The 24,923-nt window shown below is 46.5% G+C and overlaps 3 protein-coding genes across 3 annotated transcripts; 1 reads left to right on the top strand and 2 right to left on the bottom strand.

The window, feature by feature from the left end:
- Positions 1–6,452: 6,452 nt before the first annotated feature.
- Positions 6,453–7,412, top strand: LOC118259785 (olfactory receptor 51G2-like). The gene has a single exon (XM_035569549.1). It carries the CDS (start codon positions 6,453–6,455, stop codon positions 7,410–7,412), a length of 960 nt encoding a protein of 319 aa, XP_035425442.1.
- Positions 7,413–14,254: 6,842 nt separating this feature from the next.
- Positions 14,255–15,202, bottom strand: LOC118259758 (olfactory receptor 52R1-like). Its single transcript, XM_035569506.1, has one exon. It carries the CDS (start codon positions 15,200–15,202, stop codon positions 14,255–14,257), a length of 948 nt encoding a protein of 315 aa, XP_035425399.1.
- Positions 15,203–21,418: 6,216 nt separating this feature from the next.
- Positions 21,419–22,372, bottom strand: LOC118259757 (olfactory receptor 51E2-like). Its single transcript, XM_035569505.1, has one exon. It carries the CDS (start codon positions 22,370–22,372, stop codon positions 21,419–21,421), a length of 954 nt encoding a protein of 317 aa, XP_035425398.1.
- Between the last annotated feature and the right edge of the window lie 2,551 nt (positions 22,373–24,923).

The raw sequence follows: 24,923 nt of genomic DNA, 5'->3' as shown, positions 1-24,923 counted from the left end.
TAACATAATTTCCAATGCCGTCAGTGAAGTAAACAGAACAAATCCAAAGAAGGTAACATGCTTCACGCCTGGGAATCCAGGCCATCAAAAAATTGTGACTGTGAGGCTGGTTGTGTGCACACCTTGTAAGGTGTTCTTGATGTCCTCTCATTTCCTAGGAACTGCAATCTATTCAGCCCAGATTTGGTACAAGTCTTGTTTTAAAAGTGATGGAAAACCCCCAAACCCCTATGAATTACACCATGCAGCACTGAATTGATGGGAAACTCTTCTCGTCCTCACTAGCAGGTTGATGGATTGTTCTCCTCTATCATAGCAGCTTCCCTCAAACCTGAGACAGCGCTGTAGACCTTTGATGAATGAGCACACCGTGTTGCTTTGGACAGAAAGTAAGGGAATTTCCACAATGACAGCACAGATTAACAACTGAATAGATTGCATGAGAGGAATGTTAAAATTGGTTGGAAAAGGGATTAGGAAATAAGGTTAAACTGTATAAATCAGAAAACAGTTCTGAGTGGAGGTTGCAATCTGCTCTTCCTCAGCCGTCAGGTGATGTCACGTCTCCTGGAGCTGCCCTCCTGCAGACCCACTGTGAAAAAGGGTCACACAGGTTTGCACATGGCTGGATGGAAGATAAAGCTTCTTATTTATATCATAATAGATATCATGTGCATTTTTTGCAGGTGTTAAGGGAACGGATTAGTCAAATATCCATGCTAGGATAATTAATAGAGTCACTGCAATGAAAAACGTGGTGGTGATGGATTTTATGCTTATGAGAGAAGCATTTTTGTTTTCTTTACAGGGATATTCTTGCTAACAGCTGTGACATATTGCCTGTCTACTTGAAATAAACTCTTAAAAAATTGTGCTTAAAGATATATGGAACTAATCAAACACCAGAGCCTTTTATGGAATCCTTATTCAAAGTTTGTGTCAGTCTATGGAGCAGGATACCAGAGGACTATCAGGTATAATTATTTTTATCTGTTCTGATCCCCACACTCACCACTATAACAGGAGCAGGAAAAAAAATTGTCTTTTGGCATAAGCCAAAAATACTCTTAAACTGACTCTATGCTGCCCCTGCTGGGGTTATATATATAGTGAGGCAAGATTTTATGCCTCCAGAGGGAATTCTCTGTCAGGAGCGTCAGCATAACAGAGCATTTCAGCAGACAGGTCTCACAGCTGTCAAGATTTGAATATAATCATAACAAAATTCAGCCATCCCTGTGGCATGTTTGTTGTGTTTTCCCACACAACTTGAAACGAGGATGAATGGTAAAGTACTTGTTCTTATTTTGCAAAAGATGTTTATTGCTTTTGAGTAGTAAATAAAGATGTTGTTCTCTCTAAGCAACAGCACAGGAATACCCAAGCTACCTAATGGCTCTGTGCTCCTGCAGAAGCTGTTTCTGGTAGTTTTGTACACTGCACTTTCTGGCACAGAGATATTATGGCAGAAAATATCTGTCTGCAAATCAAGGGGGATCATTTTCAGACTGCCCAGCCCATAGGAGAGGGCTGGAATCGATGGGGCCCCCAGCAAGTGCCGTGGGTGAGGCTGGAAGGAACAGGCTGGCTTTGCTGCCTGGTTTCCGTAGGCCAGGTTGTGCAAGGGCTGGCTGGGAACAGGACCACAGCTTTTTTTCCTGTATCACCAGCAAAATCTGATGTTTGAGAAATATGATTAAGAGATTTTTGATCTATCCCCCTCGGTAACTTTGGAGAAATGAAGGTTCGAAACTCCAGAATGACTTATCTTGGCTGCTCTGCCTCATCTTTCCTTTTTTTCCGCCCTCTCGCCTCCTCCCACCCCTGTTCAGTGCCCTTCCAGCCCAAATTCTCTTCTGTAAGAGAATTAGACACATGCTCATTTTCCATTCCAGACCTGAACTGACAGGGATAAAGCTTCTGAGATGATGAAGCAGGAGTTTCTCTTCCATATCCCAAGGATTCCTGTGGCCAGAAGGGCACAGGTTTTCAGTAGCTGGTAAAAAGCAAACTCACAAACTAATTTTTTTAATTTAATTTATTTTATTTTCTAACTTCCCCTCCTTTTGGCAGCATATTAGCGTGTCTCCCTCAACCTTTCTTTGTCCAGGCTACATAACTGCTGCTGTGTAGAAAGGCCCCCATGCTCCACCCCGCAGAAATGAAGAACTCCTGCACTAGGGACATGTATTCACTATGCAGTGAAAAACTGCCAGGGAAGTTAATGTGATTTTGATGTACCCAAACTGTCAAACTTGAGCAGTTGACAGAGGCTGGAGAAACACTACCTTAGTCCATGCAGCAGAGAAGTGAGAATGAGATGAGGAAAGCCCAGTCCCCAGGAAGTGCAGCCCCATCTCACCACACAGCAAGACACACATTCCTCCTGCTGCCTGAGAGCACGCAGATGGGACAAGAATCTCCTGGATACTGCCCAGCCTCACGGCAGGGCTGTGGAGCACCTCTTTGGATGGAAACTTTTTGCAGATGTGCACTTGTACCACATTCTCCATGTAGCAGCCATGAACTGCCTGGTTGTGTCCCAAACACCCAACCAAACAGCTCTTGCTCCTGCTTTGCCCCATCTCTGTCCCACAGATTCTTCCAGGGAACAATCTTCTTCCGCAGAAGGGAATGCTTTAATTTGGAATAGTTTTATTTGGGATATTTCTGTTTATTTTGTTAATATTTTTCATTTTACATACATGAAGTTTTCAGTGTTTGACAGCACTAGAGAGAAGAAACAGTTAAAAGACTTTCTAAAGAAAGAAAGAAGAAGGAGACACCATATTTGCACTAAAAGGCTTGGCAGGTATGTGTGCGTTTTTCCAGGGGCACAAAAATTTAAAGATGCCCTCTTTTACCCCAAATTCAGGGAAGAAATCTAAGCAGTGTTTCCACAGAGTCATGCCTCTATCTTACCTTCAGACCTGGTTGGCAGGTGCAGAGCAGCAGTTTCACCCTAGAGCCATACCTACACTTGGGACAAATAAATGACCTTTTTCAATGTTTAAGGTTCTAAAAAATCATCTTAAAAAGGAAGAAAAAATAGTGAAAAAATAGCTTTTTTATTATTATTTCGTGTTTTGACCAACATTCCCCAAGCAATTAGGATCCTTGTGTTTGCTCTTGCAGCATAGCTCCTAGGGTGGTAGCATCCCAAGGTACTAACGGGAGTACCATCACCATCCTGGACTGTTTGCATTTTATGGCCTCAGCCCCTGTAGTAGGTCCCAGGTGACTCTCACTGCTGCTGAGATTCCACATGGGCATTTATAAAAACAGACAGCTTCTTCCGCATGTGCAATACTCGGGCAGGAGCGCGAGTCCCTCTCCCTCTGCCTCTTGTGCCTAAGGACTCCAGCCAAGCAGAGGTAAGGGCATCTGAGGCAGCCATGTGTTTCCATGTCAGTCTCAGTTCATCACTGATGTTTTAATTTTGTAAGCGTCATTTTCCATTCAGATTTTGTAATCAGGGAAACAAAGCTATCAGGGATAACTTTGTTTCACAGTTCGCTTGCTTATCTCTCACTGCACTTTCCTGCAGCTGTTTCATGCTCTCCATCCATCCATCAATGCCCTTCAAACCCATCACCTAGCCACCCAGGCAACTATTGCCAGCACAGCCTTGACTGCCTCTCCATCAGTCCATCCATCCGTTCACATGCATTTTCATCACCTCTTCCCACTGCACTGTTTGCTCTCTGTGTTCTCCACTGCTCATGTGCCTCTTGCCATGTCACAGGGACACTGCAGGGGTGCAAGTGCAAGATATCCACTGGAAGAGGGAGCAAACATTTCTGCAGAGAGCAGTATCCAGTGATACAATTGCATATTTCAGATAGGACTTGAGGCTCTGTAACCAGATGCTGAGAACTGCTTTTTCATGGGTCTTTCACAAACCACAGATTATGTCCCATCTGCTGATGGGACGATGTCTTGATCCTGTCCCTGAAGCGGCTGGTGCTGAGCACGCTTGGAGATGGAACAACGCAGCAGGTGGAACAACTTCTCTGCTCCTGGCTTACAGGGAGCCTGGCAGATGGTGCTGCGAGGCACGGCTGAGCAAGGATTACTCTCTGTCAACAGGCTCCATGTTCATCCTTCTGGGCAGGGGCTGAGCATCCACCAGAGCCAGAGCACCCACGCCTCCCCCATGGCACAGCACCGAGCTGCATGGTGGAAATTCATTCGAGTGCAGAGGCATGGCTCGTGTGTCTCACCAAGGACAAAAATAAAAGGAGGGTGGGAGGAGCAGACGAGGGATATTCCTTCCTCAGCCTCAGCCTGGAGTAGTCAGGCTGAACGGGATGAAGCTGGAGGGGCACGGGGGGGAGAGGATGGGATGCCCAGCCTCTGGGGTGGTCTTCAGCCCTGCGGGTGGAGGACTGGTCCCCAGCACAGAAGTCCCTCTCTGTGCTGCGATGCTAGCTGGTAAGGAAAGCCATTCTTTGTGCAGTTTTATTAATATTCTGTCAGGCAAGAGCACTTGTTACACAGAGTGAGAATCATAACCTTTTTTTTTTTTTTGCTGGTAGTCTGAAGCACATTTACAGATTATGAAGATGAGGAACATGTTAAAGTCTGAAAACCAAAATTCAAGTACCTAAATCTATATTTTCATGTTTAAGATAACTAGAGCACCCTGGAAAGCTCTATGCTAATTGAGCTTATCAAGCTAATTATTTAGCTGGCAAAGTAAATAGTGGAGGCACAGATGTCTGGAGCTTTGTCTGAGAAGTGGGGCAGTTGGAAATAGACTAATTCCATTTTTCATGGCACATTAATGAATTTAGCCACGTGCCCTCCAATCAAACAATACTGTGTTCCTTGTTTGCATAGGCAGATGGAGTGTGAATTCCTTGAGTGCTGAGTGCTGGAAAAGTTTAACTTCTTTCTCATCGGCTATTGCAGCCCCTGGAAAGAGCAGCAGACAAGCCAATCAAATCATTTGCATAGGCTGGAGGAATGTTTTACAACGTTTTGTTTTACCTGCAGCTCCAAAAGGTGCAGACCCTGTAGCCTGAGTTTAAGCCCTTTCAGCACTGCGTTGCTTTTGTGAGTTGTGCTTCACAGAACTCTGCATTTCCCCGAGGAATCTGTGGGCTGTGGCTTGGAAGCTCTGTGCTGACAGCTCTGCAGCAGAAAAGAGCTTTCTTTGAGGGAGCATTGCTTAATCTTACCCATAACTGCTAGCTGTAAAAACAACATTCCTGCTAAGAATTGTAGTTTCTGTATATATTACTAACACACATATCAGCTGAAATATCCGTCACTTTGAGTAGCTTGATGGGCTGTCACTGGGAGCTGTAGTAATGACAACAAAGACTAGAATAGTAAATAATCTCTGAAGTGAAGGGAAATGGTAGCGTTCTAAATTCACCAGTGCCTTAACAAAGTTAGACTTAAGGGAGTGACCATGTCCCCTTGGGGGTCAGAGTGGGTGACATGAATTTCAGTAATTGCTTCTGTTTCTGTACCTCCCAGAGACCAGGGTGAAGGACTCACAGAAGCACCGAATGCTTTGGGTTGGAAGGGGCCTTAGAGCCCACCCGATGTCCCCCTGTGGGCAGGGACCCCTCCCACCTGCTCAAAGCCCCATCCAGCCTGGCCTTGAACTTTAATGCAGGAGCCCAGCCCCATCCTGCCAGGTGCTGTACAGCCACAAGACAGAGGAAATCACAGCCTTTCCCCTTCCCCTTCAGCTTACAGATGGGATGAGGATAGCAAAGGGTGCAGGTGGAGGACAGGAGGACAAGCAAACTGCATCTGCCATGAGCTCTGCCGTGGTGAAAGCTCAGCAGCGGGGCGGGGGCAGCAGCAGGGATTCACAAGGAGCTGCAGGCAGGGCATCCCGCACTGGATGAAGGGCACAAATCTGATAATCCAGTGAGCTGAGGGAGCTGGCTGGGCAGGTGTACCGTGCACACAGACAGGCAGAGGGCTGGGGACACAGACAGCACCCTGCGTGGAGTAGCACAGGGTGAGCTGTGTGCACCAGGGACTGAGCATGGAGGTATGAAAAAGGCTGGGGGATGGGGGGAAGCCGCAGACAGCCTGCTAAGCCCACGCGGAGAGCCCCAGAGGGACCTGGTGGAGCTGGAGAGCGGGGCCTGCATGCCCAGGGAGGTTGGCCGTGTGGTCCGGAGACTGGGAGGAGAGCCTGCAGCAATGTCCTGGGAGGTATGCAGCCCCATTGTAACAAATGATGTTATCTACCATACAGGTGAGGAGCCTGGGGGAAGCAGGAACAAGGGCTGCGCCAGCACTGCCACATGCTAATCGCTGCTTTGGCACATCTTCGAGGAAGAGAGAAGAAATGAGTTCTTCACGACAATCCCCCACACTGTGTCTGGCCAGTGGTTTGTTTTCATTGCTCTGTGAAATCTAAACCTGCTCTACCTTTGAATTGTTTATGGGAAAGGGTCCCGTAGCCCATGCCCAGGGCGAGCATGTCCCCAGGGAACAGCAGCCATGCCCTGGCTTTTCTGCTGGCAGGCATCCCTGGGGTGGCTTGTTTCCACCGCTGGGTTTTCATTCCTTTTGGTCTGATGTATCTGATTGCAATGCTGGGAAATGGCATCATCCTGCTGGTTGTGAGAGCCCATCACAGCCTCCATGAGCCCATGTACTATTTCCTTTCGATGCTGGCCACCACAGACCTGGGCCTGACTCTGTCCACCCTGCCCACCGTGCTGTGTGTCTTTTGGTTCCGCGCCAGAGAGATCAGCTTCCCAGTCTGCCTCGCCCAGATGTTCTTCATCCACGCCTTCTCCTTCATGGAGTCCTCAGTGCTTCTGGCCATGGCCTTTGATCGCTACGTGGCCGTCTGCTTCCCACTGAGGTACTCCTCCATACTCACTGGGGCCAGGATTGCGAAGATCGGGCTGGGAATCATTGGCCGATGCACTCTGACACTGCTTCCGTTAATCTGCCTTCTTACACGGCTGCCTTTCTGCAGGTCCCATGTGCTTTCTCACCCCTATTGCCTGCACCAGGACATGATACGGCTGGCATGCACAGATGCCACCTTGAACAGCCTGTATGGCTTAACTCTAGTGTCGATGGTGATCCTAGACTCGCTGCTCATCGCCTTCTCCTACACCATGATCATTAGGACCGTGCTGGGCATCACCTCCAGAGAGGAGCAGGCCAGAGCCCTGAACACTTGTGTCGCTCACTTCTGTGCTGTCCTCATCTTCTACATCCCTTTGGCTGGCCTCTCCATTATACACCGGTACGGGAAGAATGCTGCACCCATTAGCCATGCTCTCATGGCCAATGTCTACCTTTTTGTCCCACCTGTGTTGAACCCCATTCTCTACAGCATGAAAAACAAGGCCATTCGCAGGGGCTTCCTCAGGCTCCTGTGTCAAAGAGTGGCCTGGCCTGGCCATGGCTGGAGGCATTAAGAGGGACACTTGCCCACATGAAATGCCCAGAAAAAGTGCCAGGTCAAACATAAGCAGGAGTTTAAGAGAGCTTAAATGTAACGGGAAGAGCACCTTGCAAATAATGCTGACAACTGAATGCTGAATGCATCCACAGCAGGAATTCATCTAGGAAATGGGTGGGCTGCTTGGTGACCAAGGTGGGCTTCATGGCAGGTGGCTCAGAAGCTCTAGATTAGTTTGAAATTGGCATGGAGGAGAGATTACACCAAATAAATATCAGTGAATTATCCGTAACTCCCAGGACCAGGTGTTGCTCACCTGAATCTGGAAGGAACTTGGATGTGAAACTGCAGAGCTGCCAGGCAGGGCGCATGACTATTTCAAATGGCCATGATGCTGGAGGACAGGCAATCATCCCTTTTATTCTACCTGCAAAAAGGCTTCACTGAGTTCCTGAGACCTACTGACTGGGGGTGGGGAGCAGGGGGTGGGGCGGGGGGGGGGCGGGGGGTGGCAATTTCTGTTCCTGACTGTGATAAAGAATAAGGTCATTAAACATACTGGTAAACACAACTGGGTAAAACTCTTGAAGAGTCAGCCAGGCTACTACAATGGGAAATCCTGCCACAGCATCTAGGCTTCTGTGAGGGTTGCTCCAACTGGAGGGATCTCGTGGACATAATGCACCTGGATGTCCCCAAAAACTTTGACTAAAAAAAATTACTTTGGAAGGGAAGTGGAAGAAACCCTCTTCCAGGGAAGAAACTCTCCTCTGTGGGAAGTTGATAAATTAAAGGTTCATTATTTTCAGACCAGCTTCCCCAAAGGATATCTCCTAGGGCTCATTTTATTCTACATTTTCATCATCCTGGACAAGGGAGTGCACAGTGAATGCTCAAAGCTTGCAAATGACACAAGGTCAGCCACTGTAGTGATTCAGTGTTCTGTATTTTTATAATATTGTTTAGACTTTCACTGCAATAGCAATAAATTTGGGGCTCCACGTAGGTGTGCTTCCTTTTACTGTGACAGGCTTTTGAGTGTACCACAGCCCTGGCACAGTGGGAGACTTGGTATCACCTCTGTGTGGTAAGTTATTTTTCTCTGGGTCAGCCACAAGAGATGAGGAATCCATGTGACCTTGTTAAACCCAATGCTCTACCCTGCCCCAACTGAGGAGGGGGGCTCAGCCTGCGGAAGCAGGCTTTGTGCTGTTAGGGTCACAGCAGCAAAACCTCGTCAGGTAACCTGTAAAGCACCAATGGCCGCTCGGTTCTCAGTCCAACTTGGAATACATAGAGTATGCTTTGTTATTTTCCTGTGATTTTCATGTCCCCATTTATGCTTCAGTAAATACCAGTGTTCCTGTATTGTTCTCAGTAATGACAGGTTTATGGAAGGGAAAAAAAGAAGCCAGGAATTTTCTTGGCCCTTCTTAGCCCTGCCTGGGCCAGCGGATGCTCCAGCCCCAGTGAGGAAGCATCCTGCTTTTGATGATGGGCCCTGTGCACAGCAGGACTGCAACCAGCACTGCCACGGGCATTCTGTTGTGTCCTAAACACATGGCACTGCTTTGCCTCCCCGCTCTCTAACCATACACCACAGCAATCCCATTCAAATCAAGCAGAGGGAGGTACGGGGAGCAGGTAGGATCTTCTGGGGTGAAACCCACCCCAACTGTCTGTCTTAGGGTGATCTGAGTTACTGACCAGGCTTGTCTTGATTAGTTTCCCTCCTGTATAACAGTTTCAGGAGACTTGTTGGAGCTGGCTCTCCTGTTGCAGTAATGCAGATGGGATGATGCAGCTGCAGTGCAGTGGTCCCCATACTTTTGGTGTCTAATTCTGCTCCCATTACAATGCAATGGTACCATGAGCCCAGTGCTGCAGCAGTGATATTGCACAGGTGCCATTTACAGGTGTAAAAATCTCAGATAAACCACTATTGCACACATGTAGATCTATTCTCTAGTGCACACAGAGATGGCTGAGCACGCCTGGGAAGCATTAGAAGTTACCCGCATATGCTTCAGGACAGCTGCAGCCGACCCAGTGTCACAGAGAACACGAGAAACCCTCACCCCCACACCTCCCTTGCTATGTCCTGCTTGTCTAAAGGGAAGTCCCATTAGCTTAGGATCCTCAGGCAGTCACAGCTCCTTCATTGTCGACCAGGAATGGGATAAATGTATAGAAGGCTGTAGCTACAGCAACACTCCTCTATGCAGCAAGGAGAGTGGTGTGGGCCTACAAACAGGGTGTACCTCACCAGCTACATAAAGAGTTTAAAGGTTCATGATTCTCAACAAACAGGTGATAGGATGGATGTGGTGGTTTTGCCTTGCTAGGCAGCTGGGCTCCACCACAACTACTCTCTCACTCCCCCTCCTCAGAAGAGGAGGGGAAGAAGAAAAGGAAAGAAACAACTCATGGGTTGAGATAAGGATAATTTAATTAAAGGAAAAAATAATTATTAAGGAAAAATTATTATTAATTAAATAATAATACTAAAGGAAAAAGGGAAAGGAGAAAAGGGGGAAAAAATTAAGCAAAGGCCGTACGGAAGTGCAGAGGTAAGAAGTTCCTCTCTCCTTCCCCCCACCGAGCGATGCTTGACCACATCCTTGCAGCAGGGCCTCAACGCACGCAGCCGGTGTTCGGGAGGACAGACGTTTTCACAATGAGAGCCCACCCCTCCCCTCTTCTTCCTTTTCCCACCTTTTGTTGCTGAGTGTGACACCACACGGCATGGAATATCCCTTTGGTGGGTTTAGGTCAGCCGCCTGGTGACGTCCCCTCCCCACCCCTCGCCCACCCCCAGCCTGCTGGCTCTGGGGGTTGGAGGAGTCCCGGTGCGGTGGCAGCACTGCTCAGCAGCAGGCACAGCACCGGTGTGGTACCAGGGCTGTTCTAGCTACACGTGCAGAGCACAGCGCTGCATGGGCTGCTGCAGGGAACGTAACTCCGTCCCAGCCAGACCCCATACAATGGAGTAGACAGTACTTAAACTATTATTCACCAGGTGCTATAACATGTGCAAAACCTTGTGTCTTCTCTGTATGACATCAGTGACTTCTTGTAGCGAGAAATTTGTGTTTATCTCTGAGAAACAGTTTAGTCTTTACACTGTAAATAATGAGATCTAGTACAGGAAGTACAAGAGTACTACAAGGAGTGGATATTGGCCATGAAGACATGAACCAGAGGAGAGACGTGTTTCCCAAACCTGTACACAGTAGACAAGTAAATCATCAGGATATAATAAATCAAAACAGCCCAGATATGAGAGACATAGGTGTTCAGGGCCTTGACATTCTCTTTCTTTGATGCAATACTCACTGTAGTCTTAATGATCATGATGTGGGACAGCATGATAGACTGCAAGTCTAGCCCACAGGTGGCCAGGAGGACAAATAAACCATACATGCTACTCACCTTGACATCGTCATAGGACAGCTGAATGAAGTTGGGTGCATACAGAATCACGGGACCATTAATGCTAGAAAAGACCTCCAATATCATCTGGTCCAACCACCCCCCCTACCACCAATGTCACCCACTAAGCCATGTCCCTAAGCACCACGTCCAATCTTTCCTTGAACACCCCCAGGGACGGTGACTCCACCACCTCCCTGGGCAACCCGTCCCAATGCCTGACCGCTCTTGCTGAGAAGAAATGTCTCCTCATTTCCAGTCTGAACCTCCCTGGCACAACTTGAGTGATCCAGCACTTGCGACCAGAACAACAGAGGGCAGTAAGCATCATTTGTCTTTCCTTTCCTTTCCTTTCCTTTCCTTTCCTTTCCTTTCCTTTCCTTTCCTTTCCTTTCCTTTCCTTTCCTTTCCTTTCCTTTCCTTCCTTCCATGAACAAATATGCAGACTTGGTGATCCTTCCCTTCCCTAAAAGTAAATTTGGCAGCAAAGACTCGATATGCGTGCCTTTGCACCAGATAGTGTTGCAACGTTTGGCAGGATCCAGGCAACAGGCATTCACCAGCTGTGAACATCTGCTAGCCTGAGAGCAAAAGGTTTTGGACTTGGGTGTTCTCACATGTAGAAGTGCAAATGCTATTTTCTGGTATAAATGAAGTAAACAATGACCAAACCACAAGCCTGTAGCCCTGTGGTGCACAGGAAACATTTCTGGGTTCCAGGAAAAGAAGATTTCAGTCCCACATGGCCACTTGCCAAGCTGTAACACAGGCAAGGATTGTTCTTTCCTACAGGTCACTTTTCCCTCACCTGCGCACAGGTGCCTGCAGTGCAGCTCTCAGCATCTCAGCTTGTTGTTGGGACCCCACAGCCACTGGAGGGACAGGCACTGCCAGAAGGCTGTTCACCTTACCCCGATGTCTCCCCAGTCAGACAAATGGTGCTTACTGCCCTCTGACAAGGAAAGGGTCTGGGGGTAAACAGTTCTTCATTACATGTGCATCCTCCCATTGAAGGCAATATTCACTTCAACACTTATACTACAGCAACACTAACAAAGTTATGAGAAATTATCTAACAGATGACATAGGAAAAGCAGCCCAGAAAGAGCAGATAACTTTTTAAAATATGGAGCAATCCCTAAATGTGACCTGTCTGAGCATCTTGCCTCCAGGCCTCCAGTGAATGTGTATTTATATTGCTGCTTCCCCAAATCCCATGGGACTCTCACAAACTCACTGGGCACATCTGTTTTTTTGTTTGTTTGTTGATTGATTGGTTTTCTGATCCACTGTCTCACAGGAAATGATGCAAACATGCTGGTAACAGTGAAAACCAGTGTCAGGTCAGAGGCTACCGCGGAACTGCCTTGGGTTAACACCAGCAGCTAAATAGGACTAGAAACTAGGTATGCAATTAAAGCAGGACTTGAATGTGGTGTTCAGGAGACAGGAGGAAATGGTCCTGGAATCCCCTCTGGGGGAGCAGGGAAATGTGAAAACAAGAGGAGAGAGTGAAGGTGGGAAAACCTCCCTCTACGGGCAGCTGTGACCTCAGGCACCATTGACAGGAGATCAGCCTCCTGAAAGCACCGAGCTGCCAACCCACATGTTCAGGTTTGGCCTTCTTCAATAGTGGGACCATTTTTCACCTTTGGGTTTCAAAGCACCACCCCAAAGCCATGCTGTCCCATGAAAGTGTGATTGGGTCCCCGGTTTTGGTACAGACCTCCACATCTGTGATCTTTCCCACCACTCTCTCCAGACAGCCTGCAGGAAGAGCTAGCGTTGATGGCAGGGCACTCCTCTCCCCTCTCGCCTCAGTGACCACCCCAGCCCTACTGCACAGTGATCCAGATTTCTCTGCCAGCTCTGTTTATTTACAGAGAAGGAATCCTAGAGTCGTAGCCTAAGCTGTTGGTGCTATCTGATATTATGTGATGGTGATGGCTTGTGTGCATGTATCTCATAGGTTGCAAGGAGCTAGATAAGTCGGCCAGCCACCTTTACACGTCTGATCAACAAAGTTCCCTGCTGTCATTTCACACCTCTCCCACTGCCACCAGAGGAGACAATGCAGTGAACTGGATGGACATTGATCAGAGATAAGGGCATGAAAATGAAAATAATCACATTTTTTGTGTGTCCTGCAGAAAAATGGGGGTTCTGCCTCTTGCAGGTGGGGATCAATCCACCAGAAATGGTGCAGCCCTGCTTTATCACGAGTGCTCTGAGACTGGCTCATAGACAAACTGCAGTCGTGTCTCTGCTCCACTGCCTTGCCCTGCCTGTTGCCTCTGGTCTGTGAAACACTGCTTCTGCTCTGTCTGAAGGAAAAGAATGAACTGAGTTGTAATTTAAGTATTTTACTGAAATGGAGTTGACAATATTTCTTTCCCATCTTGTCTGCAGCCTAACATCTACTTCACTTCGGCATAAATGTATTTTCCCTTCCTAAGGCCCCTCCTCCTGCCTCTCCACTGGTACCAGCTCACAGAGAGATAACAGGGACTATGGCAGGGGGCAGCCACGACAGTCAGGACTGCCGAGGATGGTAGAGAGCCCCAAGAAATGCCAGGCCAGGTCAGAGATCTCCTTTCTATCCGACAGTGCTGTTCAGTTTGCACTAAACATAGACCAAATGTCTGTAACATGTGACTTGAATTTAGGTCCCCTTCTGACCTTTGCTGCATTCTGCTTCATACCTTTCTCATCTGTAGAGCAGTGATTTTGTAAAGCATGCTAACCTGCCTACTGGGATGCTTGACTCGGTATTTTGCAATCCTGTTAGCAATGATCTCCCTGCGAAAAGTCACTCCAAATAATTGCATCAGTGAGAAATTTTGATATTTTTTAAAGGGTTTATGTTTACATAGGACTTTTGGAATTTGCTAGTATAGCATTATTTTTATTTTTTTTATTTTTTTTTAAAAAAGGGGGGGGGGGATAGTGCCTAAAATTAAATTCTACCCATTTCCTTCTGCAAGAACAGTCATCATTCCCATCTGAGCACATTCCCATCACACAGTCCAGGGAATACTCTTCCTATAATGAGAACTGCTGCAGGAAGGTCTTTTGGTGATACTCAGGCTAGCAGTCAGACTGGAAGTATTTTAATTGTGAGAAGACTTTTTTCCTTAACAGAGAAAGAGTTTTAACAGCAAGGAGTATGACTTCTGGGAGGGGTGAACTCTCCATCTCCCAGCAGGGTAAAAGCCAGACTGAATGCCTTTATGCCAAGTTTCATTGCTCAGTGAGTGAAACCTCCTCCAGAATGTTAACTGCGGTGATAACCTAGTGATTTCTTTAAGAATGCACTCTGTCATCGAGGAAGGTTTCTTTGTGAACAAAGAGTCACAACATTAACTTGCTAAATTTACCAGGGTCATCAGTAAATTATGAGCACAGCTTCCAGCCCGTAGATACGGGTCAGACTCCCTTCTGCTGGAAGAGGAGGACCATCTTGTCACAGAGCTGCTTGGTTCGCACACCGTAAATGATGGGGTTTAACATGGGGGGCACCAGCAGGTAGAGATTGGCCACCATTATATGGACATGGGGAGGGATGCTCTGCCCAAACCGGTGGGTGAGGAACGTGAAGAGGGCAGGGACATAAAATGCAAGGATGACACAGGCATGGGATGCACAAGTGCTAAAGGCCTTGAGCTGTGTGTCTGTGGATGACAGTCTCATTACCACCCGCAGGATCATCGTGTAGGACACAAAGATCAGGACTATATCAAATCCTGTCACTACAAAAGCCACAAAGAGGCCATAAATGACATTGACTCTGGTGTCCCCGCATGCCAGCTTCACCACGGCCATATGCTCGCAGTAGGAATGGGAGATAACATGATGCTGGCAGAAGGACATCCTGTGGAGCAGGAAGCAGAAGGGACTCACCAGAAGAACCCCACGCACCAGCACCAGGATCCCAAGGGCCACCACCACTGGCATGGAGAGGATGCTGGAGTGCCGCAGGGGGTAGCAAATGGCGAAATAGCGATCCAAGGCCATGGCCATGAACACGCCTGACTCCACCGACGAGAAGGTGTGGATGAAAAACAACTGAGCAAGACAGGAGAGAAACCCAATCTCTCTGGAGCCAAGCCAGAAGATGCCAAGCATTTTGGGAAGCGTGGATGTAGAGAGGACCAGGTCAGTGAAGGCCAGCATGGCCAGGAAGAGGTACATGGGCTCATGCAGGCTTGGCTCTGTCTTTATAATGATGAGAAGGGTGATGTTCCCCAGCACAGCAATGGTATACATGATGCAGAAGGGGAAGGCAATCCAGAACTGCTCCTTCTCCAGCCCAGGAATGCCAGCCAGGAGGAAAGTAGGAGGATGGGAAGAGGTGGTAAAGTTCAGGGATGACATGAAACCCCTCTTGTCTCTTGCCTACAGTGAGGGTTCTTACATTCTGTAAAAAAGCATCAAACACCCTCAAGCTGATCTGGTTGGTACAAAATACAGACTGCAGTGAGATATGATCTAGAAGCACTAGAGAGCCAGCCCTATGACAGCTGCTTGCACTGGCTCAGGAGAGCAATTTGAAACAAGTATCCTGCCAGTTTCCACTTAAATTCTCTGTCCCACTTCATGAAGTGGGCTTGGGGATTCTTCCTGGATCAAACTGGGCTGGAAGAGTGCTCACCTGATACTCCCCCATCTCCAAAGGCTGCTCAGACCAGGAGACCAGATAAGAGCTAGTTTCAAGTAAACCTTGAAATGTGCACAGTGGAAATATGAAGTTATTATTGTCACCAGCCCTACGTCTCTACAGAAACTTTGTTTTGCACCACCCTGCCTGCTTGTGTAAGCAGAGGCACTGTGGTTGCCATGGGTGAGACAGCTGATTTCAGATCAAAATCCTGAGCCAGTGCCACAGTAAATTCACAGTAGGTGAATCCCCCTACAAATGCAGTGCTCCAGCAATGTCTATTCCTCTCCTGCAAAGGCTGCAGCTCACTCAGCCCCTGAATGTTGCTCAGCTCATGGGTTTTTCCTAATACCTGGGGAAAAGGATTCCTTGAAAAGCCCTTGTGGCACAGAATAGGCCAATGTTCCTGATGTGGTAAGGCTCTTCAGAAATCTTCCTGGGGTCAAGACCACTTGTGCTGGAGAGCTGCGGGCGGCAGAAAGAAGGGAAGGCAAAGGATGCCCATGATGAGTGGAGGCATAAAAAGCCTTATTGCAGAGCAACACATTTCTGCCCAAACCCTAAAGACTTACCTGCCTTCTGCAGGTCTTCATGCAGGCACTCTGCACTGCAGAAACCAGGAGATATTTATTTGTCTGTCAGACAAGTCCTAGTAGGCAGCTCGGCATTTCCCCTGCTAATTAACATGTAGTTAGAGAGAGAAAGAAAAAGGCAGTTTTTAACCCCCTCAATGCTAATTACCTCACAGACACAGCTACGTTTTGCCCAGTTTTACATCTGTTTTCTTACAATGGGTTTATTTGGAGGAGACTCAGGAGTGCTGGTGTAATTCAAGGTTAAACCACAGAACTGGGGTTGTAATTAAAATTGCATCTGCAGGAATTATGAAATATTTTCAAAAGAACAGCAGTCTATCCTTTCTGTATTACATTTCATCCATAACTCTAATACAGGCTTAGATAGGGAAGTCAGTGCCATCATCCCCATTGCATAGCTGAAGAATGGTGAAACAACTAGATTGGGTGCTTTCCTCTCCCTCCAGGAGCCAGCTAGGGCCAGCAGAAAGCCCAGCCAAGCCGGTCCATCACCACCTCTGGCTCTTGGCCCTGCTTGTGGAGGAGACCCGGGTTCCGACACCTCGTGCTCTGGCTGGGTTCTTCTAATGTTTCAGGGCAGTGTTGACAAAGGATGATTCAGCTGGAAAATGGTTGTCAGTGTCATCACAAAAACACATGTTAAGGAAGAAGTCATATCCTCTCTCTTTCCCAGGAAAGCAACACTGTGCCTGCAGTTTGAAAAACAAGATGGAAAGTGAGAACCCTACATAGTTTTCATCTGTACCCAGCAGAAATTAATCATGCTTCCCTGCTCTGAGGCTCTGTTAAAAGTCTTTCTGAGAAATGGATGGCTAGGAAATAAAATACAGCATTTTCAGGATGGTTCATTCATTTTTCTTTATTAATTTTTCTCTCAACACAAAAGGAAACAAAATAAGGAACATATGGGGAATGAGCAGGAGCCATTTCTCAATGCCACAGCTATCTGAAAAGACTTTAGATCCATAGTGTGTCTGAAAAACTCATTCACACTTCCTAAATCATATTAGGCAGGTACAGATTGTTTTCATTTTTATGAAAATTTGTTGCCCTTCTAAGCCTTCTAAGACCTAATAAAACAAAATATGGTGAAAGTGGCAGGGGTCAAAATTGCCTTTAAGTCCCAGATGGCAACTACTTGTAACTTGCTTAAATGGAAGTATTTATTTTGAAATAAAATGTGTTTTAATTTATCAGGAAAGGTTACAACAAGATGTTTTTCATGGAGCCTGAAGCTACAGAAATGCAGACTGCAAAAAGGATGCCCATTTTACTTCAGTGTTAGCTGGCAATTGGAAGAAACTGCACCAGACAGCAGTGTATTATCCGTCAGTTGAAGGCCCTAAAGCAAAACAGCATGTGTTTTTGGTAAGACACCTCTTTTAGCAAATGTAGATGTTAGGGATAAGATGGATGACCCCCTTGGTGCAACACACAGAACTGTGCTGGACAGGTAGGCATGAAGGTCTCTCCTGGATACTCCTGGATTTAATATCCCCCAAAGCACAACACCACAAACTTCCCATGTGTAATCTGAACAGGTGCTGGTAAATGTACCAGGTACCACAGTTATAAACCCCTGCCACACACCACAGGCAACACAATGATAAAGCTCTCAAGTGTGCAGGGCTCCCTGTCCTGCTGCGCCAGGCAAGAACTGCAGCCACATCTGCACACCTACTCCTGGCAGTAGCGAGGCAGGAGAGCTCTTGAATTTTTCCTTGACTATCAAGCATACTTCCACTGCATTTTGGGAATTGGTATAGATTTACATGTGTGCTGGGTCTGGCTGGGACGGAGTTACGTTCCCTGCAGCAGCCCATGCAGCGCTGTGCTCTGCACGTGTAGCTAGAACAGCCCTGGTACCACACCGGTGCTGTGCCTGCTGCTGAGCAGTGCTGCCACCGCACTGGGACTCCTCCAACCCCCAGAGCCAGCAGGCTGGGGGTGGGCGAGGGGTGGGGAGGGGACGTCACCAGGCGGCTGACCTAAACCCACCAAAGGGATATTCCATGCCGTGTGGTGTCACACTCAGCAACAAAAGGTGGAAAAAGGAAGAAGAGGGGAGGGGTGGGCTCTCATTGTGAAAACGTCTGTCCTCCCGAACACCGGCTGCATGCGTTGAGGCCCTGCTGCAAGGATGTGGTCAAGCATCACTCATTTGTGGGAAGTAGAGAAGAATTTCCTTCCTCTGCACTTCCACACAGCCTTTGCTTGTTGTTTTTTCCCCTTTTCCCCTGTCCATTTTTTCCCTTTAATTACATTATTTAATTAATAATAATTTTTCCTTAATAATTATTTTTTCCTTTAATTAAAGTATCCTTATCTCAACCCATGAGTTGTTTCTTTCCTTTTCTTCTTCCCCTCTTCTGAGGAGGGGGAGTGAGAGAGCGGTTGTGGTGGAGTTCAGCTGCCTAGCAAGGTAAAACCACCACAACATGCTCTGTAATTTTTGTTTTGCTCTTTTCTCCTTCACTAGTAGTCTCTTCCAGTGTTCATTGTTTTGGACTCTGGGCTGACCATTCCAGAGAGTGATATGCCATGCCCTCGAGGGTTTACCCACTCATCTACTCAGCACTTGCTAAGCCATATGTAGATAATGCATCTAGTTTTGGGCCCCAACATAAAAGCAAGAACTTTGACAAAGAGGACCGTGTTCATCTGATGGCTGCCAGGATGGCTGAGGCTGGAGAAATGCTCCATGAGGAGAGGCTTGGGAAAATGTGGTTGTTCAGTTTGGAGAAAAAAAGGCTTAGGCACAACCCAAGAGCAGAAGAGCAGCCTTCCTCTACCCATGAAGAGGTTGTCAGAAAGATGGATCCAGGCTCCTCACAATGTGGCATGGCAAAAGGATGGGAGAACAACAAGCATAAGTTGAAACAAGAGAGGGTCAGATTGGATATAAAGAGAAACTTCTCCACAGTAAGGACAGTCAAGCACTGTAATAGAGGTCCAGAGTGGTTGTGCAACATCCATCCTTGGAAGCTTTCAATAGCCAGCTGGATAAAGCCCTGTCCTACCTTGCCTGACCCCAGAGCTGCCCCTGCTTTGAGCAGCAGTTTGGATTAGAGATATCCCAAGGTCCCTTCCAACCTGAGTTACCCTGTGATTCTGTGATAATCTTCTACTGATAGAGACATCTGCGTTCAAGAGCACCTGGGCCTCCTGATGGAGTGTAGATCAGCATTCTTAAAAGTACCCAGTGCTGCTCTGGTCATCTTCACATGCAGGGTTTTGTGCACAAATGACTTGCTCTCTGTAACTCACTTGTGTACTGACAGCCAATGTGTTCAAACTAGAGATCACACAGCCCTCTCACTGGAGGAATTCCAGGGGCTGCTGCGGAGTCGGTGTGTGGGAGCAGCAAACACGTCCCTGCCCATGGCAATGCATCCCAGATGGCTTTTGAAGCTCTCCAAGGAGGTAGACTCCACTGCTGCCTCAAGGATGAAGAACACAGTTTACGATAGTCAGTAACAAGACAAGAGCTGAAACCAAGAGGAAAAAGAAGAGATTGCTTGTTTGTTGTTGTTTTGTTGGTTTTTTTTTCCTATTTTTTTCAGCTTCATAAATAGAAAGAAGGGAAGACAAAGAGCATAAACATTTTCAATGGATTAGGAAAAAAAGAGATGAAAACACCTTTAAATCTGTATGTTTCATTGTAAAATCCTATTACATAACATATATACAGCATAATCCTATTATAAAACATAATCCTATTACACAACATATCTAGGGCAACAAAGCTGGTGAAGGGTCTAGAGAACAAGTCTTATGAGGAATGGTTGAGGGAACCAGGGTTATTTAGCCTAGAGAGGCTCAGGGGTGACCTTATCACTCTCTACAACTACCTCAAAGGAGGTTGTGACGGGGTCAGGATCAGTCTCTTCTCCCAAGCAACAAGTGATAGGACAAGAGGAAATGGCCTCAAGTTGCACCAGGGGAGGTTTAGGTTGTATATTAGGAAAAATTTCTTCACTGAAAGGGTTGTGAGGCATTGGAACCAGCTGCCCAGGGAAGTGATTGAGTCACCATCCCTGGAGGTCTCCAAAAGACACATAGATGTGGTGCTTAGGGATATGGTTTAGTGGCAGACTTGGCAGGGCTGGGTTAACGGTTGGACTTGATGGTCTTAAAAAAATTTTCCAACCTAAATGATTCTACGATTCTAACATCCCTTCCCAGGATCTTTAACCTTTTTGCAAAATATGAAATGGTGTCACTGAAAAATGTTAGATATAATGTTTTTTCCTTTTTCATTCCCCAGAAAAACATTGTTGGAATGTTACTTTTTGACATATGAGCCCATGGGTTGGTGAAGGCCTGTCAAAACAAATGCATTTTGAATCACAGAATCATCTAGGCTATCTTTCACACCTTAGGGCCTATTTTCATTGGCCCTAAGACTTGTTGGCTTCCATAGCATTAAGAGATTTTTGTAGTAGTGTCCCACTGGTAGAAAAGTCATAAGAATAAAGGGAGAAAGGGCGGTGAGGTATCCTAATTTCATGTGGAATATCTTGGAAATATAAGAAAAAAAATGAAATATGTATGCATGGAGTCAAAAGGTACATGTCAAAAGTACAGAACACCTTCAGCTTGGAAACAGTGCTTCCTTAGGCTGGGTAATATCACATTTAGAACTTGTTATTTTTTCTCTTGTGAGACCGTCATTTTCTTAAATATAATTATTAATGGAAATTATGTTCAAAATCACTTCCAATAACTCTGGGCCCGAATTTTTTCCAGAGTGTCTGCTACAAGGTGGCTGAGCTGCCTTAACTGGATGCCCAATATGTCAGAACAAGACCACAGGTGGAGGACTTCTTAAGTGTATATCTGCATCTATAATGTTATTGAGTATAATTATTTTACTTAAAGGTAGTTCCTACAGACAAAGTTTTGGCCAAAAATTTTGCTAAAATATTATTGGAAAGTGAACATGTCACAAGCACAAACCATGAAGTAATTAAATCATTCCAAAAAAAACCTGTAGTATTCACTCAGCTCCGCAAATGCTGTGGGGGAGAAGGGAACAAAGTGCAACGTCAAGACTTTTTATTAATTTGCTGATCCATTTTTCCTTCCCATTACATTACCTCCTGGATCAGGGTTGGATTCAGATCATTGTAGTAGATTCACTCTAGGTTTGGTGGGGTAAGCACTCTTGAAAGGAGTTTACAATTGCTATTTAACTTTTACCTTGTGGTAGCACCTTTGAGTCTCCTACCATGTGCTGGGTGCTGCACAGAGGATAGCGCCCGCTCCAAAGACCCTGAATGTAAAACAACTTGAAGCTTTGTGAGGAAACAGGAGATGACAGCTGAGCAGAAGACACTAGGCAGTTCTATTGTTGTAGATGTGAATTAAATTCAGGATCCTCCTTTGTATCTGTTTGGTCCTCACCCCATAGATGATGGGGTTGAGCATGGCAGGCACCAGGATGTACATGTTCCCCATGATGATATGGACAAGTGGAGCCAGGTCCTTCCCAAACCTGTGCACCACGGACAGCCCGATCAGTGGCACGTAGAAGGCCAGGACCACACAGATATGGGCAATGCAGGTGCTGAACACCTTGAGCCTCTCCCTCCATGAAGCCAACCGCAAGACAGACTTGAGGATCAGGAGGTAGGAGAGGCAGATGAGGAGGGCATCCAATCCCATAACCAGCAGGATGGCGGTGAGGCCATACACCACATTGGGGGTAGTGTTGGCGCAGGCCAGGTTCATCACATCCTGGTGCAGGCAGAAGGAGTGTGACAGCACCCGCGAGCTGCAGAAGGGAAGGGGCAGGAGGAGCAAAGGCAAGGGCAAGAAGAAGAGGACTCCTCTGGCCATGGCTGCCAGCCCTATTTTCACTGTTGTGGCATTGGTGAGGATGGCAGCATGTCTCAGTGGGTGGCAGATTGCCACATACCGGTCCACAGCCATGGCCAGGAGGATGGTGGACTCAATGGCCGAGAGGGTGTGTATGAAGAACATCTGGATGAGGCAGGCACTGAAGCTGATCTCCCTGGTGTTGAACCAGTAGAAGGCAAGGACACGTGGCACTGTGGATGTGGACAAGGCCAGGTCGATGGCAGCCAGCATGCAGAGGAAGAAATACATGGGAACATGCAGGCTGGGCTCCATCTTCACGATGAACAGCACTGCACAGTTGCCTGCTACAGCCATGATGTACACGGAGCACAGAGGGATCGCCACCCAGAAATGGGCAGCCTCCAGCCCTGGGATGCTGGCCAAGATGAAGGAGGATGGGCTGAGGTCAGAGCTGTTGGGGAAGGGCATGGCACACAGTGTGAAGTGCAGTCATGCTATGCCATGGCACGTCCTCCACTGCAAGGGAAAAAGAAACAGCAGCATTATAAATCCTTTCCCATGGCCATGAATCCCATGGGGCTGTGACTGTGAAATGCAGTGCTATCTTATAGTTGCCGTACTAGTACGGAGAGCTCCTCTCTTTCTTCTTTAGCCCAGTATGGCTATATACAGCAATGCATACCGAGCAGCCCTTGAAACTGAACAGGAATTGCTTGAATTCTTTTAAACACAAAACACTTCTAAATCAACATTTTAAATGATAAACCCAACAGCTGAACTTTTTTCTTTTTTCTTTTTTTTTTTTAAATCAACATCAAAAAAAAAGAAAACACTTTTTTAGTGCTTCCTGTAAAATGTCAGTTCTGCTTGAGTTTTTCCATATGTGCTGTTCTGCCCTATCAGAAATGTACTCTGTGAAACTGTCTGTGCTGCCTCCCACGGTCCTCAGTAGTGCAGCAGAAACACTGAGATGCACATATTTGTTTGTTTGTGCACATACATCGGGGATTCATCCTTTTGTGTCTGAAAACACAGATGGAAATATCAGAACAACTGCAGAGAGAAAAATCTGATGATTATTCACCTTATTCTGTATCTGTAAACTTTCCGGTAGTGCTGTGGCACAAGTAGAATGATTGGGAAGATATGTAAAAGCATTTGCTTTGGGTGCCCTTTTATTCTCAGGGATTAGATTTTAAAAAATACTAGGGTTTAAAAGCGTTGAGAGAGATTGCCAATTGCTGAAGCAGCATCGGTGTTACAGCCCCAAAGCCGCACATCACAGCCTGACTGGGGCAGCCCCGGAGGACCTAGGACAGAGACACAGACCCTGCCTGACTCTCACAGAACTGCCATCTGCAGCATTACTGAGCTTTCTGATAATGGATTTCATGTACTATCCGTGTAAAACATGGATGCAGAATATTTTTAATGCAGGCTATTAATACAAATGATTTTAAAAGTAGCATTTGGTTGCAAAAAAATCTTTTTTTTGCTGCACATCTGTGATGAAGCACTTGCCCTAAAATAGCAATCATAGTTTATTTCCCTGATGTGGGGTTTTTCCATCTTGAATTTATGACAAATAAAGCTCATACACTAGCTTTTTATACACATTTTAAAAACAATGTAGGCGGACTGTTACCATCAAGTTGCCTGAAAGCTATTCTAGAAATGAATTTTTCAGCAAACCACTTATGTTAAGATGCAAGTGGAATGAACAAACTGCTTCAGTAATTGCCAACAAGTATCTGAGCCAACTTACCTGCCAGCCACTGAGGTGTAATTATAGCATGAATCTCATTGCAAAAAATCTGCCTTCCTATTCATTTCTTTTGAGAGAATGTGACTGGGAGAGACGCACACACAAAGTAAATAATCCCTGGATGTTTCAGTTCATCATTAGTTCTTTGGCATTGATAAATGCACCGAGGTTTTCAGAAGCAACTAACAATTTTGAATATCTTGTGTAATGAAGACCAGGTACATAAGGAGTTTGCTTTTTGTAGGGATGAAAACTGGATCTGTACCTTTACAAACACCAGTGAATGCAGATTTATTTTTCCTGGCTGATACTCCCACTAGCAAGCCCCAGTAACTGCATTTGGCAAGGAGTGGGCACGTGGAGACGGTAGAACCATCCAAGCCAGAGGACCACTAGCAGCAGCCACAGCTGCTGCTATTTATTTATTTTATCTCAATAAGTATTCATAAACATTGACCAAACTTGTCCCACTGAGCCAAAATTTGTCTGAGACCAACTTCCCGGGATGAAGCTGGCATTCCCAGGCAATGGGACAGTCTTCTCCACAGAATAATCCTCTCCGCTGCTCCCACCTCTAATGTGGCAGTGAGAGGGGAATATATACCTCCTCAAGAGCCCTTTGAGCCATTTCCTTATTTTTCAAAATCTCCAATGATTTCAAACTTTCTGAAAAGAAACACTCATGAAAGGCTATCTTAATGAGACCTGTTTTCTTAATGAGTTGGGACCACTTTGCTGCAGAGGTGAACTCCACTCATTTCCACCAGATGATGTCTGTGTAAACTGTCCCAAAGGGTTCCACACGTAAGGACACTTGTGATGGATTTGACCTGATGACTTCAAGGAAATATGCTGCTTTCTAAACATAGGTGCTGCAAGATCTGCGGGGATGTCTGCCAGTAGGGCCAAAGGAATTAAGGAAGAAGACGAGCTCAGAGATGAACTTTCCTGTTTGTGCTCTCCATCAGAGCAGCCTGAAGCCCCATGACACTCCTGTGGTACAATGTGATCTCCTGAGCGAAAGGAAGGGGTTCTTCTCTGGGTGCAAAACCTAATCAGGAGGAGCCATCTACAGAGGGTTACCAGGCTGAGTCAAGCCTGCTCTGGATGGTTGCAGGTACTGTACCAGATGCCCCTGAAGACTCAAAATGTGGTAATGAGATATGGAACCTCTTCCAGCACCCTAACAGACTGTATAAAACCTGACTTGAAAGATTTTTTACCTCTTCTATATTTTAATTAGCATTAGTAATT

The sequence above is a fragment of the Cygnus atratus genome, chromosome 1 (assembly GCF_013377495.2).
Source record: "Cygnus atratus isolate AKBS03 ecotype Queensland, Australia chromosome 1, CAtr_DNAZoo_HiC_assembly, whole genome shotgun sequence".
In the NCBI taxonomy this organism is placed as follows: domain Eukaryota; kingdom Metazoa; phylum Chordata; class Aves; order Anseriformes; family Anatidae; genus Cygnus; species Cygnus atratus.
The sequence above is the reverse complement of the archived record's forward strand: the minus strand, read 5'-3'. Positions and strand labels throughout refer to the sequence as shown.